General features: G+C 48.0%; 1 protein-coding gene across 3 annotated transcripts in view; it reads left to right on the top strand.

Annotated features, from left to right (window-relative positions):
* The window catches only part of AHCYL1 (adenosylhomocysteinase like 1), a 44,622-nt gene that overhangs the window by 24,008 nt on the left and 2,663 nt on the right, over positions 1-17,951 (top strand). For 2 of the 3 annotated variants that reach the window (XM_045014661.1, XM_045014663.1), the window contains exons 2-16: positions 3,370-3,481; positions 4,244-4,387; positions 5,082-5,182; positions 5,586-5,688; positions 6,631-6,725; positions 7,655-7,761; positions 8,294-8,410; positions 8,645-8,708; positions 10,147-10,235; positions 10,804-10,874; positions 11,778-11,872; positions 12,077-12,175; positions 13,019-13,087; positions 14,261-14,339; positions 17,665-17,785. In XM_045014661.1, coding sequence (XP_044870596.1) covers positions 3,370-3,481; positions 4,244-4,387; positions 5,082-5,182; positions 5,586-5,688; positions 6,631-6,725; positions 7,655-7,761; positions 8,294-8,410; positions 8,645-8,708; positions 10,147-10,235; positions 10,804-10,874; positions 11,778-11,872; positions 12,077-12,175; positions 13,019-13,087; positions 14,261-14,339; positions 17,665-17,785 — 1,466 coding nt within the window. Of the gene's footprint in view, positions 1-3,369; positions 3,482-4,243; positions 4,388-5,081; positions 5,183-5,585; positions 5,689-6,630; positions 6,726-7,654; positions 7,762-8,293; positions 8,411-8,644; positions 8,709-10,146; positions 10,236-10,803; positions 10,875-11,777; positions 11,873-12,076; positions 12,176-13,018; positions 13,088-14,260; positions 14,340-17,664; positions 17,790-17,951 lie in introns of those variants that run through there. The other variant, XM_045014662.1, reaches the window with a different exon arrangement.

A 17,951-nucleotide genomic window follows, 5' to 3' on the forward strand; every position in this document is an offset into this window, starting at 1 on the left:
GCCCTGGCTGTTAAAAACCACCATGCTGAATATGTTTGTATAACTTAATGGTGGGCAAATTGTTTTCCCTGCTTGTGTGGAGAAAACCGCCATGGTTCAACCCTGGTAAGGAGTGAGCTTTTGTTGTCCAATTCCCACCATTGCTAGCATAGGTTCAACTCTACTCAGATAGTAGCAGTGGGAGCCAGACTGTAGAAGACTTGCTGGTGTCCACTAGCATTTCAAATAGTCACTTAGATGTTGGACTGAGTGGCTCTGGACAATGTGGTGATTAAAACTCCAGTGGCCAAAGGAGCCCTCTCTTCACGAATGCTCCTGCTCTTGCTACCACAATACAGCCCACAGTGGTAGTGACAGAAAACTATTGGTGAAAATCCCTAATGTAAACAAACTATAGGGCCTAATTCATAGAATATCAGGGTTGGAAGGGACCTCAGGAGGTCATCTAGTCCAACCCCCTGCTCAAAGCAGGACTAATCACCGACAGTTTTTTTACCCCAGTTCCCTAAATGGCCCCCTCAAGGATTGAACTCACAACCTGGGTTTAGCAGGCCAATGCTCAAATCACTGAGCTATCTCTTCCCCCACGCCCCGCCCCGATTCAACGACCTTCCTCCAGTCACCTCAAAAGAACCTGCATCCTCTTAGAAGGAACCAAGTTTTAGCCTTGAATTTGATCATGATGTCTGTCCATACTGACAAGAATAAACTGGTATGACATGGTTTAGCCACAATCATGTTTAACCATTACTGTTCTTGTACGGTCATTTATTAGAACTTGTTCCCAAGAAGGCATCCTAAAGTAACTGTACCTACTTGAGGGTCGATTTCATTTTCAGGAATCTTATCACAAGGTTCTCTCACTGCTTCAAATCCTATTCATTGTAAGTTATAGTCCTGGACAGAGCAATAAGCCTGGCAGTTGAGTAATGATGGCAAATAAATTGCTCAAGTGTCTCCTGTATGACAGTGACAGTGATCAGTCTGTCCCCCGTTACTGTAGCGCCTCACAGTATTTTATTTCTTTCATATCACTTAACCTCTCTGCCTCAGTTCCCTATCTGTAAAGTAGGGATAGTAGCAGTGCCCTGCTGCATAGAGGGTTGTGAGGGTAAATGCGTTAATGATTGAGAGGCATTTAAGTACTATGATGAGGGCAGATAAGTACCTATTAGATATTTATCCTTACAACCCCCCTCTGAGGTATGGCCATGCGGTTATCCCATTTTGTACAGATGGGGGATCTGAGGCAGATGGAGACTGAGTGACCTGCCCAAGCGCACCCAGGAAATATGTGGCAGAGCAGGGAATTGAACCCACATCTCCCAAGTTCCAGGGTAGCATCTTTCCCACTGGACCATCCTCCCTCTCTTGGCTGACGGGTTTCAGTCTTCGTTCTAGCTGCTATTAGGGGATTGAGACAGTGTTAGTTACAAAGGATCTATAAGGTCATTTGATCATTTTGATCACATCTCCCAAGCTAGGAAAACAAGCCTTGCAGGTGTTTGTCCTTGTTATGCTCTTCCTGTATTCCCACTTATTGAGAGAGGGATGTTCAGATATATTGAGTCAGATTAAAACCCTTTTCAACCAGGGCCTCCCCAGGGAAAGTCCCTCATGTCAGCCCTGGTACGAACACTTCAGCTGCAACAACATGTACCCTTGCTACTGTTTATCTTCGCTACTTCTGTTCTTTTCATATCTTATACCATGCCCATCACCATGGTATCTGAGCACCTAAGATGCCTATTCCCGTGGAATCTGGCTGTGAACAGATTAAGATTGTTGTACACTTGGTTTTTAGCAGTGCTTCCTGCAGGATTTCTCTGGTTAGAGCAGCACAGCTGCTCACTGGCCTGAAGTGTATTTGGGCTCAGTGGGTGGACAAGTTCTCCTTGGGGTGGGTCACCTTGGATTAAACATTTGTTCCTCCCCACCCCTGAGGTCCGTCTCAGTTTGTATCTCCCCGCTTCTGAAAGCATCCAAGGAAGCTTTTGGTTTTAATGGTTTTGCAGGTCTAGTTTGCTGTGTAGAACCCCCCTAATACCACCTGTCTCAACTTTTTAATATTCTCTTCAGGACTCTCTTCTAACTGTGCTGCGCCCTGGCTCAGTGGGGGGCTTTGTTAATCTACACTCAGGATGATATTTCATCCCTGCTAAAAGGTACAGTTAAATTACATGCCTCACAATCAATGAAGGGGTCAAACAGGACCAGGGAACGCTTTGTGGGGTTTATCATCATATATGGGACTCTATGCTCCACTTCTATAGGTTGCAAAAGCAAACCAGTATTTACTGGCTTTTCAAAGCCAGTTTTATTTCCCATTTAAAGAGGTTCTGGGGAAGAGATTTTCAAATACTGTGCCCAAAACTTACACTTATTTCCCTTTCACATCTTCCTTATCACCTCAAGGTACAGAGCAAGAATGTTTTCACTCTGATCATACAGTATGTTCCAAAAGCTGAATTCTGAAGCAGTTTGGGACTAACCCTGGCACTTTCATTCCCCTCTCATACTAGGATTTTATGAGATAGCGGGCAATAGAGTCCTGAATTGAGTCTCGCTGCTGGATGAAGTGGAAGGACAGGCCAGCTAAGAGCTCTGATTACAATTGAAACATCTGTAATAATAGCAGAGGAAACTGAACATTAATACAATGTCAACTGCTTTTTGTTGAAATGTTCTTACTTTTCAGCTTTTACCCTAGTGTGCCAGGTCCTCCTTTAATGTAATTTTTGGGATTGCAGTGTTTTTAGTCCACGGGATGCTTCTTCCCTCCTGGGGTAAATGTCTTTTGAGGCCCTGTTCACACTGATCCAGCTAATATCTCCCTTTTACCCTGATTCTTGCCATTGCATCTTCACTTGCTACCCAGTCTAACCAAATCAGTGCACAGTGTGAAGCTTTAGTTTCAATGCGTAATCTGCTGTACGAGTGACACCTGTGCTTTTTGTCACCAGCGGGTTTGCCTATAAGAGATGATCACCCAGTGTTCTGTTTGAAGGATTACTCTAACCATTCTCGGCTTGGGTCTCAGAGAGCCTGGGAAGGGTTCAAAGAGATGTTTCAAGGTTTGCAGGGAAGTATGCTGGATCCTTGCTTAACCTGGGGTGTCGGGTGACTAATCTGCATTAACCTGCTGCTGACAGAGATGACTGAAGAGAGTATAGCCATTATTGAGCAAAGTGTGACTTTGGTTCCTTCTGAGGCAGAGCTGTTAGCTCTGGTAAGGGAACATTGTGTAATGCTCCTTTGTTACTGCAGCAGTGGGGACAGAGAAAGGAGCCCATGGGCAGAGCAGAATGAGTCACTAGAGCGTTTCCTGCGAATTTCTGCTGTTAGCTCTTACTCCTTTGCACTTCTCAGCAAATCCAGTTTGCGGATGACATGCAGGAGTTCAGCAAGTTCCCAACCAAGACTGGCCGCAGGTCCTTGTCTCGCTCCATCTCGCAATCTTCCACTGACAGCTACAGCTCTGGTAAGTGTGTGCCTAGCCCCGCTCTGGTTTCCCTACTACAGTCCCTCCCATCTGGGATTGGAAGCACTCAGCGGGGCTTGGGGTGGGGTGCAGTATGCGAACAATTTTGGGGATTGCCTCCAGCTTGGATACTGGTCACATTTCTTCACTAAGCCCGAGAGGCTTTTGTCTTGCCATGGCTCCTCTTCCCCAGGTGCTGACTCAAAAGCCCGTGCGAACACCTGAAACTGACAGGTCTTTCCGCATTCTGTTACATCCTGAACACTTTGAGTGGCCCTTACCTTCGCTGTTGGAGTGGGCTTTGCAATGAGACCAGACATCCTGAAAACAAGAACATTTCTCTTGTCTAATGTGCAATTAAAGCCAATCTATTGCTGGGTTAGAGACTTCTCACAACTCAAAACAACCCCTTTAACATTGTTTTGACCATTTTCAAGGCGCTTTGAAAATCTTAACAAAGCAGCTCCACTTATAGAACGATTAGTTTTCTGCTAAATCGTAAAACCACCTTGTCCATGTTGGCATTTACACTCATGAATGATTAACTTGTTAACAGAGCTGCCTTTAAGAAATTAGAGAATTTAAATGCAAAGTTCTTGTTAGACGTTTGTTTTCCCTTGCAGTGTTGGCAACATAGACATTGCAGCCTTATGCTAGCTCATGACAGACAGGAAGTGAAACTGACTAAAAACGCAGCTGGTAGAAGGTAATTGGCCTGTTGAGCCTCTGAGATTCTCCTGTTGTGTTTCTTTCCTGGTTTAGCTGCATCCTACACAGACAGTTCTGATGATGAGGTCTCCCCACGAGAGAAACAGCAAACCAACTCCAAGGGCAGCAGCAACTTCTGTGTGAAGAACATCAAGCAGGCAGAGTTCGGGCGCCGGGAGATTGAGATAGCTGAACAAGGTAATGGGATGTCTTCCGAGCCAACTGGGCTGTATTCCTGGTTGGTACCATAAACCAAACCAGGGCATATCCTCAAATCTCCAGTTATGGTCAGCAAATATCTTGATGTTCTCTTTGAGGCATCAGCAAGCCATGTAGGAAAGAACTGAACTCCTCTGACAGGTGGTGTGTTAGTGACAAGCCAGGCAGGGTTTTAAGTACCCAGTCTTGTGAGCAGCAGAAATGTTCTGATGGATTTTGATGGGGAAGTTCGACATGTGAAGATCTCAAAGCACTTTCCAGAAAGAGAAACTGGTGGCACCATCAGGCCCATTTCTTTAGATCTCATGAAAAGTGGTGACTTGTATTTTAAAGTGGGATTTGATGGAGCTTGGCTGGTTCAGGGAATGATGAAGGATGTGCCTTCAAACTCTACCCACCCACCCATTGTCCAAGCCACAGAAAATGGAAAAATTCCCATTGTAAAGGTACTTGCAGGGTGACTGTCTTGGGAGGAAGGACTACATTATAATATGCTCTTACCTTAAATACTCATTTTAAAAACGCCCCACTCTGTTCCTGGGTGTGTACCAGTCTGACTAGATGGATAGGTAGGGGGGCAGGAGCTGGCCTGGTGTCCTGGCAAAGAGGCCTATGTGGAGAATAACCACTGATGGACAGAGACCTCGTTAAAAACCCTCTGTTCCTTTCACAGACATGTCTGCTCTGATTTCACTCAGGAAACGGGCCCAGGGAGAGAAACCTTTGGCTGGAGCTAAAATAGTGGGCTGTACACACATTACAGCACAGACTGCGGTGAGTACTCCTTGGGCTCAGGGCTTTGTGGGTGGAGGGAGGAGGAAGAACAGAGACTGGCTTTTCCTGTTCTCTGTTATCTGTGCGGATAATCTTGGGAACTTTCTCAGCCCTGGGGGAATACGAGGAAGTGTTTCAATATTGCATAAACACACATGAGCAAGTTGTCCCCATTTTCACACTTCCTAGAGGGGTGTGTGTGGGTGTATGTAACTGCTCTGCAGCTGCATTTTCCAATATGGCTGCTCTAGGATCCCAATCAGCAGATGTTTCCACTCTTCAGTGCAAATGGTCTATGGTTGAGTAACACTGTCCCCTTCCTGCTCTGTGCTGGAGTTCCCTAAATCCAGACGGCTATTACAGCTTCCTCCTGGGCTGACTGTTGGTTTGCTTCTGTCTCCAGGTGTTAATTGAGACACTGTGTGCGCTGGGAGCTCAGTGCCGCTGGTCTGCTTGCAACATCTATTCCACTCAGAACGAGGTGGCTGCTGCCTTAGCTGAGGCTGGTGAGTACTGTGTGAGCAGCAAGAGAGGAGAGAGATAAACACAACTTACGCCGGTTTTGCATTGCGCTGCCAGTGTTTTTGTAAATACCGTGCTCACCCAGACTCCTCATTGCCACTTCACAGCCCCTCTGGAGAAACATTCCAGGGAGTCCACAGAGCTCCAGGACTACTTAGGCGTGACTAGATTACCCCTAAACAAAGGGCAAGTTTGGATACTCTGGACAGCTTAGCAGCGCCATCTCTGCTCCTGCCTATTCCAAATTAGTTGGCAAGCCAGAGGCGGTTGCTTTTACTTCATCATACATTTCTCTGGTGCCTTTCAAGGAATCCCAAACCACTTTACAGTCTGGGTGTAGGAATCATACTTTGTCCACCACGTCAGTGCAGTCATTTCTGGAGTGGGAGACAATGGTTATTCAACCGTGCACTGGAACGTGGGCCAAGAGCTCAGGGCAAGTTTATACCACTGGCTTACCCTTGACTGAGCTTGCTGTTCACCTCTGTTCAGCTGTACCTTTCTCAGCAATGTTAGTGTAGACTTAGGGAGCCGGGGGAGTTCAGCAGCACAGGAACCATCTTGCATGTCTTTAGCTACACTTGCACTTCAAAGCGCTGCCGCGGCAGCGCTTTGAAGCGCTAAGTGTAGTCAAAGCGCCAGCGCTGGGAGAGAGCTCTCCCAGCGCTGTCCGTACTCCACCTCCCTGTGGGGAATAACGTACAGCGCTGGGAGCCGCGCTCCCAGCGCTGGGGCTTTGACCACACTGGCGCTTTGCAGCACCGCAATTTGCAGCGCTGGAGAGGGTGTGTTTTCACACCCTTCTGCAGCGCTGCAAATTTGCAAGTGTAGCCAAGGCCTTAGGCCCGGCCCGCGGTGTCTGCTGGCTTCGTTCAGCTCCCTCCCAACGGAGCAGCAGCAAATGTCTTTATTTGTCTCCTCCCTAGGTGTTGCTGTGTTTGCCTGGAAGGGGGAGTCGGAGGATGATTTCTGGTGGTGTATTGACCGTTGTGTTAACATGGATGGTTGGCAGGCCAACATGGTAATGAGAGGATTTCCCAGCCTTTCCTCTGCTCCTTCCACACAGAGTATTCCACTGCCTGGCCTCACCCCCCCCCCCCCCCCCCCCCAGCACTACTTTGGTTTCCAAGAGCTGTTAATGGAAAATAGATTAGATTATGACCAGTCCCTGGGTGTATCAGTGGAGCGTTTTTCTGCCTCTGCATAGAACGGGGCTGAATGCTGGTCAGGAAGGGGAGTTCCCAGAGATTGTGTGCTGCTCATGCTGTGTTTTAGAGCCTGTGGCTAGATAGCCGAGGTAAACTGGCTGTGGGGAGGACAGGAGACTTGCAGGGTGTATGACTAGGCAGAAGTCTCAAAAGGCCTATAGATATTATATGTATTGGGGCCTAGGCCACACCCAAAATAGTCTGATTTAACTCAGTGACTGGAGTACAAACCAGTCCCTGTGGTCCGCACCTCAGCAATACATCCTGGCAGAGCCATACTTGTGGGTCTTATAAAACTCGCATGGAGTTCATAGGGGTGGCCTGTCCCCCCAAGTCCAGTTTCTTGGGATCTGCTTCCTCACCTAGGAAACAAGCCCGTAAGCAAAGCTGTGTCTAAGCCTTTCCCCTGGGATGGTTACCTTTTGAGTTGGGCATAGACTTCTCGGCTCCTGGGTGAGCATGTGCAATGTTTAGATACTATTAATGCCTCTCAGGCCAAAGATTGGAAGTGGTATACAAACAACCCTTCCAGTCCCCCTGTGAGTCAGTAGTTATCCCATTTTACAGAGGGGAAACTGAGTCAAGTTACATGCCCAGAACCACACAAGAAGTCTCTCACTTGGGAATAGAACCCAGGAGCAGAAATCCTATTTTAATGGGGCTTTTCTGTAGCTGACAGTGACCTGGCTTGCTGGCAGTGGAAGGACTGAATGTCCTTTGCTTGTCTCTGCTTGTTCCTTAGATCCTGGATGATGGTGGAGATCTGACCCACTGGGTTTATAAGAAATATCCCAATGTTTTTAAGAAGATCCGTGGCATCGTAGAGGAGAGCGTGACTGGTGTGCACAGGTAATGGACCCAGGGACAGCCAGAATCTAGCCCTTTCACCACTCTCTTGCTCATGGCAGGCAGCTGCTGCTGTTTTTATTCTCCATGGTATCTGCTCTTGCATGGTAGCTAGAAGAGACTAGCAGTCAATGTACTTTTTCTGGTTATGTGAGGTAAGGCCTTCAGGTTTCCCTGACCCTCAGTGTTCACACATGCACTATGATTGCCTCCAGGAAATGACAGAAAATCATAAAGGGCCTTAAGCTCTGATGTCAAGGTGCATGCTTTAGCTCGGCAGTCATTTCCTCTGCTCTACCCATTTGGCCTTGGATTGCATCTGTCCTGAGAACCTGGGCAGCTGTGGAGCTGTATGTTCTGTTGCAGTTTGCATCCCGGGCTACCAGCTCCCCATCACTAGTGCTAGGCTAGGAGGTTACAGTGGTCCCATCTTTCTCGGGGGCATGGTATTAATTCGGATCCTGTTTGCTTTGCTGTGTGCAGATCTCTAGTTTGTCTAATGGAATGGTTTCTGAGGTGTCCTTTCTCCGTGCAGGCTGTACCAGCTGTCCAAGGCTGGGAAACTGTGTGTCCCAGCCATGAATGTCAACGACTCTGTCACCAAACAGAAATTCGATAACCTGTACTGTTGCAGAGAGTCCATCTTGGACGGGTGAGTCTGATCCTTCAGGATACGCAGCCTTTCCCTTCCTTTAACTTGTGCTGATAGATTGGTCTTTCTCTGGCTTCTGGGGTGTTTAAATCAGACTCTGTCGTGTCCTAGTTGAGTGTTGGTGTCTGGTCACATGGTGGGCTGTCGCTTTGGAGTATCACCCCATGCAGACTGCTCTGTCTGGAACACTCGGAGACTGACTAATCCCAACACAGGTCTGTTTCTGTCTCGTAGCCTAAAGAGGACCACAGATGTGATGTTCGGAGGGAAGCAAGTGGTGGTGTGTGGCTATGGTGAGGTGAGTTCCATGTACGAACATGAAGCAGCATCTCTCCCTGATGCATAGTCAAGACCCATCCTTTCCCCAGTGTTCATTATCTGTCTTTGACTAGCAATGACCTCTTACCCTTCCTAAGGTTTAGTAGGAGCATTAGGAAGAGTTCATACATAATAGAAGGAAATAGTGTCTCTCTAGACAGTTTTCCCTATGTCAGTGCATGGCTGACTGCTGATCCTGGAGGAAATTGTTTTCAAATCATGAGAAGATGGATGCCCACTCTGTTGTGCTTGTGCAGGAAAGCCTTGCTAGAAGCTGCTGAGACATTATATACAAAGTCTCTCTGTTTCCCAGCTTGCTTGGAGAGTTGTCTGAATTGCTATTTCAACACAGTTGTTGCTGGTAACGCTCTTGCATGCCAGTGTCAGAGCCATAGGGGTAATGGTGATTGGATTGGTGTGGAATGGAGCTCTGGACTGACTGCGCCCCACACTGCTGTATCTTGGCTTTATAAAGCTGGCCTGTTATAATGAAGTGATTCTCTTGTTGAGTGTTTTGAAACTCCCTGATGTCTACAGAATTCCTGGATGTACGTTTATAGGGCGGTGCAGGGGTCGTGCATCTTGCTTGTAAATCCTTCTGGAAGAGCCGGCACAAAGCAGGGATCTGACACCTTGTCCCGTTCACATGCTGTGTGTATGTGTGTTTACCTTACAAGCTGTGTCCACTGCAGTGGAGGCCCTGGTAGTAGCAGTAAATGCTCTTCTCCCCAGGAATATGCGTACTAATTTGTTTATACACCAAAGGAGCCCAAACTTTGCCCAACCAAAAGGCGGTGTTGGCAATCTGCCAGGGACTCGAGGGTTGCATGTAATTTGCCTGTCTGCTCAGAGTAAGCTGCAACATTGCATGCTGGGGGCTGTAGTCCCTCAGGGCGGCTTTGCCATGTTAAATACAAGATGCCAGAAGCTGAACTATGGGGCCATACTGACTACCCCATACATGTGCTAAATAAAATGGGGGGGGTCTGTTACAAAGCTACAAACATACCCACGTTCTCCTTTTTTTTTTAAAGTGCAGTTGGAGGTTAATCCTGGCCCAGGTCTGCATTTATTTATTTTAAAAAGAAAAGTTAGCTGTGATCTCTCCTCTCTGAACCCTTGTACCTGCTGGATGTTATGCCTAGGCCATGAATGCCAAGCAGGTGATCTTGGAATGACACTTCTGGGAAGGGAAGACTGGGCCGTGAGGGGCCAAGTGCCTCTTGCCATGCATACTGTAAAGCTGATGCAGCACATTCGTGCTCCTGAGCCAGGCTTTGAACTGAACCTTGGCATTTGGCAGGTGTCTGCGATGAGAATCTTGCTCGTAGCGCTGCTATCTGTGTAAACAAACAGGTGCAACTCGTCCATGGGGACCTACTGGGTCCTGTGTCTGGAGGCTCTTCATTGCATTGCAGGTTGGGAAGGGATGTTGCGCTGCTCTGAAAGCCCTCGGAGCCATAGTCAACATCACAGAGATTGACCCCATCTGTGCGCTCCAAGCCTGGTAAGAGATGAAGTGTTAAATGCTGCTGAGTGAGCACCTGTTCCTTTTACTGTCTGTCTGGTCTTTGAGCTTCATCGGAGGGCTGACTTGAAGTCAGGCTCCTCAGGAAAATCCTTCCTCCATCCGGAACCTCATAACCCATGGCTAGTCTCATGAGAAGTATACGTCTCTCGGGGACCTTCCATCATTTGAGCGCATGTATCCTTGGCCCAGGACATCCAACTGGCCTTAGACACCTAGGTGCCTTAACATTAGCTGAGATAGAAGAATGGCATGGGACTCCATAATGCTCTGTGCCATGTTGGGTGCCCACTCCCAGGTCTCTCTCACTAGCCATGGCATTCACAACCACAAGCTTTCACATAGGCCCCTTTGCACATTGTCCATCTTGCACTTACTGCACTCAGGGTGTGGGTGGGAAGCCTGCTACTCTGATGTTACCTGATCAGGGTAGATTTTTAGCTAGTCTGTTGCATTCCCTCCTGGCTTCACCTTTCCAGGCTGTGCTGTGCAGGCAGGCGGGGGTGCTACGGTTCATCTTCTCACTCTGCCCTTTTCCTTTCGCCAGCATGGACGGCTTCCGGGTGGTGAAACTCAATGAAGTGATTCGCCAGGTGGATGTGGTCATAACCTGCACAGGTATGGGGTTTTGTGGGGAAAGGTGGGGGTGATGCTTGCTTCAAGCTCCATGGAACTGTTCCTGGGCCTGTGTACTCAGAACAGGAATCTCTATAGGACTTCCCTGCTCCACGCACATCAGAAAGTAGGTGATGGGCTCCAGTGATTGTGCATGGAAGATGTACTGATTCCTGTGCTTAGACACCTCAGTCAACATATTGCACATGCAACGTGGGGGGGAGAACTTGTGACCTTGGGCTCCCAAAACTCCCTGCCCTCTATGTGGGGAGCTAGAGCAGCTCCTCTGCTAGTTTAGCCTGTGGAAGGAGCCGATCATGCCTGAGCAGGTCTCCTCAGGCACTTAACGTAGCTAGGGCAGTCATGAGCATACAAGGGAGAAAACTGGAGTGGAGGGTGAGGGAAAAATCCAATCCACTGCTGTGTTGGTGTCAAAATGTGAGCTTCACCTGCTGTCCTCAGTGCATCCAGGTGAGTCAAAGGGACTCCCCCTTACCTTGGGAAGTGTGACATTGTAGTGTAGGGGGTGCACTTTTTTCTTGCCATTTTGTGTTCTCATTGCTGCCTGGATGACCTCATCCTCCACAGCCACCAATGGGAGCTCACCCTGGGAAGAGGCACTAGGAACTGATCTCCCCAATACCACAACCAGCTCATGTGCAGAGACCACACCCATGGCCCTCTGGTCAGCAGAAAGCATAACCCCTCTGCTGCGAAGCACTCCAGCCAGCCCTGCCCTAGTGCATATGGGCCCAGTGCACCAGCCAGTTGTGTTCTGGCAGAGCCTGTGAACCTTGCGCTTGGCTTTGGGGCAGAAATCTTCAGCACCTGCCATAGAGAGAGGGATCGGGGGGCACAATTTACAGCTGTTTGGGCTCATCTTAGCTTCCCCCTCTTTCTCTATAGGAAATAAGAATGTGGTGACCAGGGAACACTTGGACCGAATGAAGAACAGCTGCATTGTGTGTAACATGGGCCATTCCAACACTGAAATTGATGTGGTGAGTCTCTGTTGCTTACCTGCCCCATCACCCTTTCCAGCAGTGAGCCTCTGGGTCACTGTTAACCTCAGACTAGCCCCAGACTGCCTACCAACCTACTCCTGACAGTCCTATCCTCCATGCTCCTGGGTTACCTCCTTCCCACTGGGACCCACTTGTCTTGGATCACAGGTAACTGACTCCTGCTTGTTTCTCTCCTCATAGACCAGTCTCCGTACTCCAGAGCTGACCTGGGAGCGCGTCCGCTCACAGGTGGACCACGTCATCTGGCCGGATGGCAAGCGAGTGGTCCTGCTGGCCGAGGTATGTTCTGGAAGTCAGGCCAGAGAGGCTGCAGCCGAGCATCTGGGCTAAAGCATCACACTGCAGGGGGTCCTGTGTCTGTTCGTAGAGTTTCTGCAGCCCAGGAGATGACATTGCGGGCACTGGTTTGAGATTGGGATGTAGCTCAATACAAAGACTATAGAGTAACTACAGAGCAACCTGTGTGGCTGGGAAGGTCTTTGAGTCTGGGGGGACCCTGTAACCACGGACTACTGCAGTCACAGAGCTTTCTTGGTTTCATTTTTCTCAGAGGTGCAGGGTTACCTATCATATATATACTGGTCTCTCAGCAACACTGTTACTAGCTGGCTTGCTCTTGTCCATCCATGCAAGCCAGACCCAATATCTGTCTTGATTTGGGAAGGACCCAATGGCTACAAAACGCTGCATTTCTCTTCCCTTTCCAGCTGGTCACTCCCACCTTCCTGGGCACAGCACAGGCCTTGCACAGAGACTCTGTCTCTCCCTTTGTCAGGACCACACCGATTCTCTGACCTTTAGCTAAGGACAGGAACTGCTCTCAACCATTTGGGTGGGAAGTTAGGGCCTCCAGGGTAGCAGGATACTTCACCTTCTCAAATAGCTGGGCTGAGAGCATGACCTGCCCCTGCCCCAGGGAGTGAGACTAGATATGGAGCGTGGACCCCTGGGAGGAGTCAGTAACAAGTTTGGCCTTTTTGGCTTCATCAACTAGTAACCCGACTAAATGGGTGAATCTGAAGCATTGGGGGTAAAAAAAAAATCCCCCATTTTCATAACTCTAGGCCTCCCCAGTGTAATGAATTCACTGTTCTCAGCGTCTTCATCCTGTTGTCATTTTAGGGTCGTCTTCTCAATCTGAGCTGTTCAACAGTTCCCACCTTTGTTCTGTCTATCACAGCCACCACTCAGGTACGTAACTAGAACCATCAACGCCTGCCTGTCTTGCCTAATGCTGTATTTCGAGGTGTGGGCGTTAGTGTTTCCGGGCCTCGTGCGGTCTTGGGGTTCGACATAACCGCTGAGCATTAGGAGACACTTTCTGTAACATACAAAATTTCAACCACTTGAGTTTGCATTTTAAGTTGTTAGAGCATTTATTTCTTTGAACTTTTCTTTGGGTCAAATAAATTCTCAAATGTGTTTTTGTGGCTCTGAGGTTAAAATGATTTAAATCATCCTTGGTAGCAAAATCACCTCGAATGGACAGCCATCACCACCACCCCTTGCGTTTCTTGGCACATGGCTGCCTCTGTAAACAGGCTTATAAACACATACAGCTATGAGTTCGGCTCTTTGCCATACACAAAATCAAGGCAGTCCCTGCCCCGATCTAAGAGAAATGCAGGGAATGCAATATGCTAGGAAATCCAGAAGTGGCAGATGGTTAAACTTGTTTTAAACGAAACTCTACCCATGGGCATTGCAGAAGGGAGTTTTGGTGTTACAGTAGCTGCACGCCTTTTCCTTGATGCTGAGTTACTTCATGCCAGTTGGAACACGTACAACGCCAGCATTTTGGGCCAGTTGCTATAAATTGGTGGAGCTTTAGTGACTTCAAGGGAGCTTTATATCAGCTGCAGAGCTGGTCATTTCTCTTTCGAAGGGACACTGTCAGGTTAAAATGAATGTCCATTTCAAACGAATTTCCTTGTCTGTTACTTAACAGCCTTACATTTTTACAAAAGATAATTTTATCACTGATTTACTTTTCCACCATGTCTGAGGGCTGTATTTTTACCTAGCATTCAGTTGGGGGCACTGAAAACATGCTAGTCAGTTTCTCTCTGGTTCTCCAGCACCAGGGATGGGATCGTGCAGTATTTGAATCACACAGCAAGGAGGGGAGGTTATCTTCCAAAGGGAAACATTTATCAGGGATAGTATTGTAAAGGGTTTTTACAAAAGCTAGACCTTGGACCTCACTGTCCTGCATTGCATATGGCTATTCTTGTGTGCTTACATGTCGTCAGTATCACAACATCCACACGTGTCATGGTCTGGCCTCTGGTCAGCTCTTCTCTGGCTCCATGCTGTTGGTGAGCTCTGTACTGGTGACTGACCTATCCTTTCTGATCTCTGCAGGCTCTAGCTCTGATTGAGCTCTACAATGCTCCCGAGGGACGTTACAAGCAAGACGTGTACCTGCTCCCTAAAAAGATGGGTGAGTAAAGGAATTACCTGAGCCCCGAGTTGAAGTGGTCCCCAACCAACAGGGCTGTGAGAGATCTGATCAGGGCCCAGCAAAGCTGTTAGAGCAGTGGTTCTCACCCAGGGGTATGTAGAGGTCTTCCAGGGAGTGCATCAACTCATCTAGATATTTGCCTCGTTTTACAACAGGCTACAAAGATAGCACTACCAAAGTCAGTACAAACTAAAATTTCATACAGACAGTGACTTGCTTATACTGCTCTATATAGTGTATACTGAAATGTAAGTACAATATTTATATTCCAGCTGATTTATTTTATAATCATACAGTAAAAATAAGAAAGGAAGCAATTTTTCAGTAGTCACCTGCTGTGACACTTTTGGTTTTTTTATGGCTGGTTTTGTAAGCAAGTAGTTTTTAAGTGAGGTGAAACTTGGGCTACTAGACAAGACAAATCAGACTCCTGAAAGGGGTACAGTAGTCTGAAAAGGTTGACAGCCACTGTGTTAGAGAAACCGCAGTCTCACCAGACTCTGCAGAGATCTCTGGTCCACGTTCCCTGTTCCTATAAGGAGCAATTTATGCAAACTAACTGTGCATGATTGTTCGGCAGGGATTGCAGGAGGCAAGAAGTTTGGGGTGATGCGTATGCACTGTCAGTGAGTTGGCTGTTTTGTGTACCCACTTGGATTGGACCTGTTGCCTTTCACACCCAAACCTTTTCCTGAAACCCAAAGAGCTAGTGACAGCTTGTCCTACCTAGCAGTTCTTTAAGCTAGATGCCCTGTCTGATTGTTCTTCTGACTGAGTGGGAGAGTCAACAAGATGCTTTTAAATATTGAGGCCGTATATTGAATATATATATATATTAAATATTGAGCAGTAAATTGTAGGTGATTCCAAGGTCAGGCTGCCTTTCACATCAGCTCAAGGTGTGGTAGTGGAAGTGAGTGAGCTGCTCTGGACAGAGCAGAATGACTTGAGGCTATAGTTCTCCCCTGAACTTGCAGTTTCGATGTGTCAGCCAGCGTGAATGTGTTCGATCAACACTTACCATATTAACATAAACCCAGAAGAATAGTTTCTTTAAAAACAATTCTTCCAGGGCATATGTGCAGTTCCCACTTGTGGGATTGGTGTCCTCAAGTAACGACACAAGTGGGAAGTGCAAGAGATGACTACTGAAGAAACATTTGCCACTAAGTGGCCTTTCTTGGCACACTTGAGGCTTGGCTAAATACATAATTTCCCCAGTGGTCTGTAACTGCCCTGATCAGAATTTAAATACCCACTTATTCCTCTAATGCATTGCAACGGGGTTGCACCCTGTGAACGCCCCCCTCTGGTTGGATGTGTCTGTGGTCTTTAAACCAGTCCTAGCCTTGCCTTCGGGCTGTGTCCCCCACCCCTCCCCGGGCTTCCTCGCTGCAGGCAATGGTTTTGCCCTCTTAGGGCTTGGCTACACTTACAAATTTGCAGCGCTGCAGCAGGGTGTGAAAACACACCCTCTGCAGCGCTGCAAATTGCGGCGCTACAAAGCCCCAGTGTAGTCAGAGCCCCAGCGCTGGGAGCCGCGCTCCCAGCGCTGTCCGTTATTCCCCACAGGGATGTGGAGTACGGACAGCGCTGGGAGAGTTTTCTCCCAGCGCTGGTGCTTTGACTACACTTAGCGCTTCAAAGCGCTGCCGCGGCAGCGCTTTGAAGTGTAAGTGTAGCCAAAGCCTAAGTCTGTTTTGGCCCCAGTCTTCAGCTGGGCCTCCTGACAGTTCAGTCCCCTTCTGGGGGTTTAGTGCTATCTAATTGTAGGCCCTTCTCCAGTGCCCTATAGGGGGACCTGGGCCCTCCCACTACTCCGGGCCCCGGCCTTCACCAGTGTCTTACCCTTAGCTCAGGGCTCTTCTAAGCTCAGGCCCAGTAGTCAGCCAGGAGCTCTCCTGTGCTCCCTCTGTCCCTACTAGCACTGGGCTGTCTGTTATGTTGCAAGTATCAGAGGGGTAGCCATGTTAGTCTGGTTCTGTAGAAGCAGCAAAGAATCCTGTGGCACCTTATAGACTAACAGACGTTTTGCAGCATGAGCTTTCGTGGGTGAATACCCACTTCTTCGGATGTTATGTTGCACTTCCTTCAGCCAGCCACATCATCCACGCTCCTCCAGCTCTAGTGAGGAACGGCCCTGTGTTTGGTTCTGGCCTCTGTAGCTCCTTTTTATATGGTCCTCCTGACTGCTGATTGGCTGTTCCAGCAGCCCATCTGATTAGTTGCTTCCTTGCAACCACTCTAGGCTGCTTGGAGGACCTGTCCACTGCTCCTTTCCAGGGATGGGTGTGGCAGGAACCTGAGACCTCCAGCTGGGGCCTTTGGGCCTAGTCCACCCCATCACATGCATATTAACTCTGAGTGGTGATACGGCTTTTCAGGGCTGTTAGTTTATTGTATCACTTAGAGCACAGAGTCTGCCATGCTGGAACACACCATTGATCAATCTAATCTGGCAGTGTCCAGTGCTGGCCCCGTCAGAGGAAGGCATAAAACTCCTATAGTTGAAGCATCACTCCATGGAGCAGTTACTTCCTGACCTTACACTGGTTTATCCTGAAAGATGAGGACCGAGAGCCCTTGTAGTTTTCAGAGCTCATTCTGCTTGTCTGTTTATATCCCTCTCCCCTGCCCCTCCATCTGTCATGTCTAGATAGTAAGCTCTGCAGGCAGGGATTGATTGTCTATTACTCTGTTTGTACAGTGCATAATACATTGGACAAGTACTACCATAATGAACATGGTTAATAATAATATAGCTGCAGATGCTTTCCGTATGAAATGTGCATTCCTTTTTTCGATTCAAGCCTACCCTGTTTACCCCATTGCATTAATATTAGATATATTTTGCAGGTGGGATAGAGCTTTCTCCATGCTAACATTGAAGAGCCTGAAAAGTTAGCTTCTAAAATGACTTGAGCTCTGGACACAATCACTTGAATACACTATTTTTTCCTGAATTCATTACACTGGGAATCAGTGAACAAGTTATTAAAATCTGTGCCATTTTCTCCTAGCCTAAGACCTGCCCTGCTAGGATGTACCTTGGCCTTAAATTTGATTGCACCTCTGAACTCCTCATTAGATTTTACATTGGCCTTATCCTGAAGTGTAATCCCATCTGTTCTCTCTAGGGTCTTATACCTTGCCCATCACTGTAGTATCGAGTGCCTTCCAGTCACGCATTAAGTGACATGACTTAACATCGGTCATGTGTGTGTTTGTTGGTACTGTTGAATGGGCTCCCGTGTGCAGGGCCACCAAACTCAATTGCCTATGGCTTCATCTTTACTCTTCCCAGATGAATATGTTGCCAGCTTGCACCTGCCTTCATTTGATGCCCATCTGACAGAACTAACAGATGATCAAGCGAAATACCTGGGACTCAACAAAAACGGGCCTTTCAAACCCAACTATTACAGGTAACGTCTGTGTGAGGGGGATAAAGAATCCATATTCTGGTACCTTCTGAGGCCTCTTCCAGCAGTAGCAGCATGGGTTGTGCCTCTTTATTGCAGTGGCATGTGGGTGTGGAGCTATCGTGCTGCTTGTCGGGGCAGGGTAATGCCATCTAGGTGGTTGGGACCA

The sequence above is a fragment of the Mauremys mutica genome, chromosome 4 (genome assembly GCF_020497125.1).
Source record: "Mauremys mutica isolate MM-2020 ecotype Southern chromosome 4, ASM2049712v1, whole genome shotgun sequence".
NCBI classification, from domain to species: Eukaryota; Metazoa; Chordata; order Testudines; family Geoemydidae; genus Mauremys; species Mauremys mutica.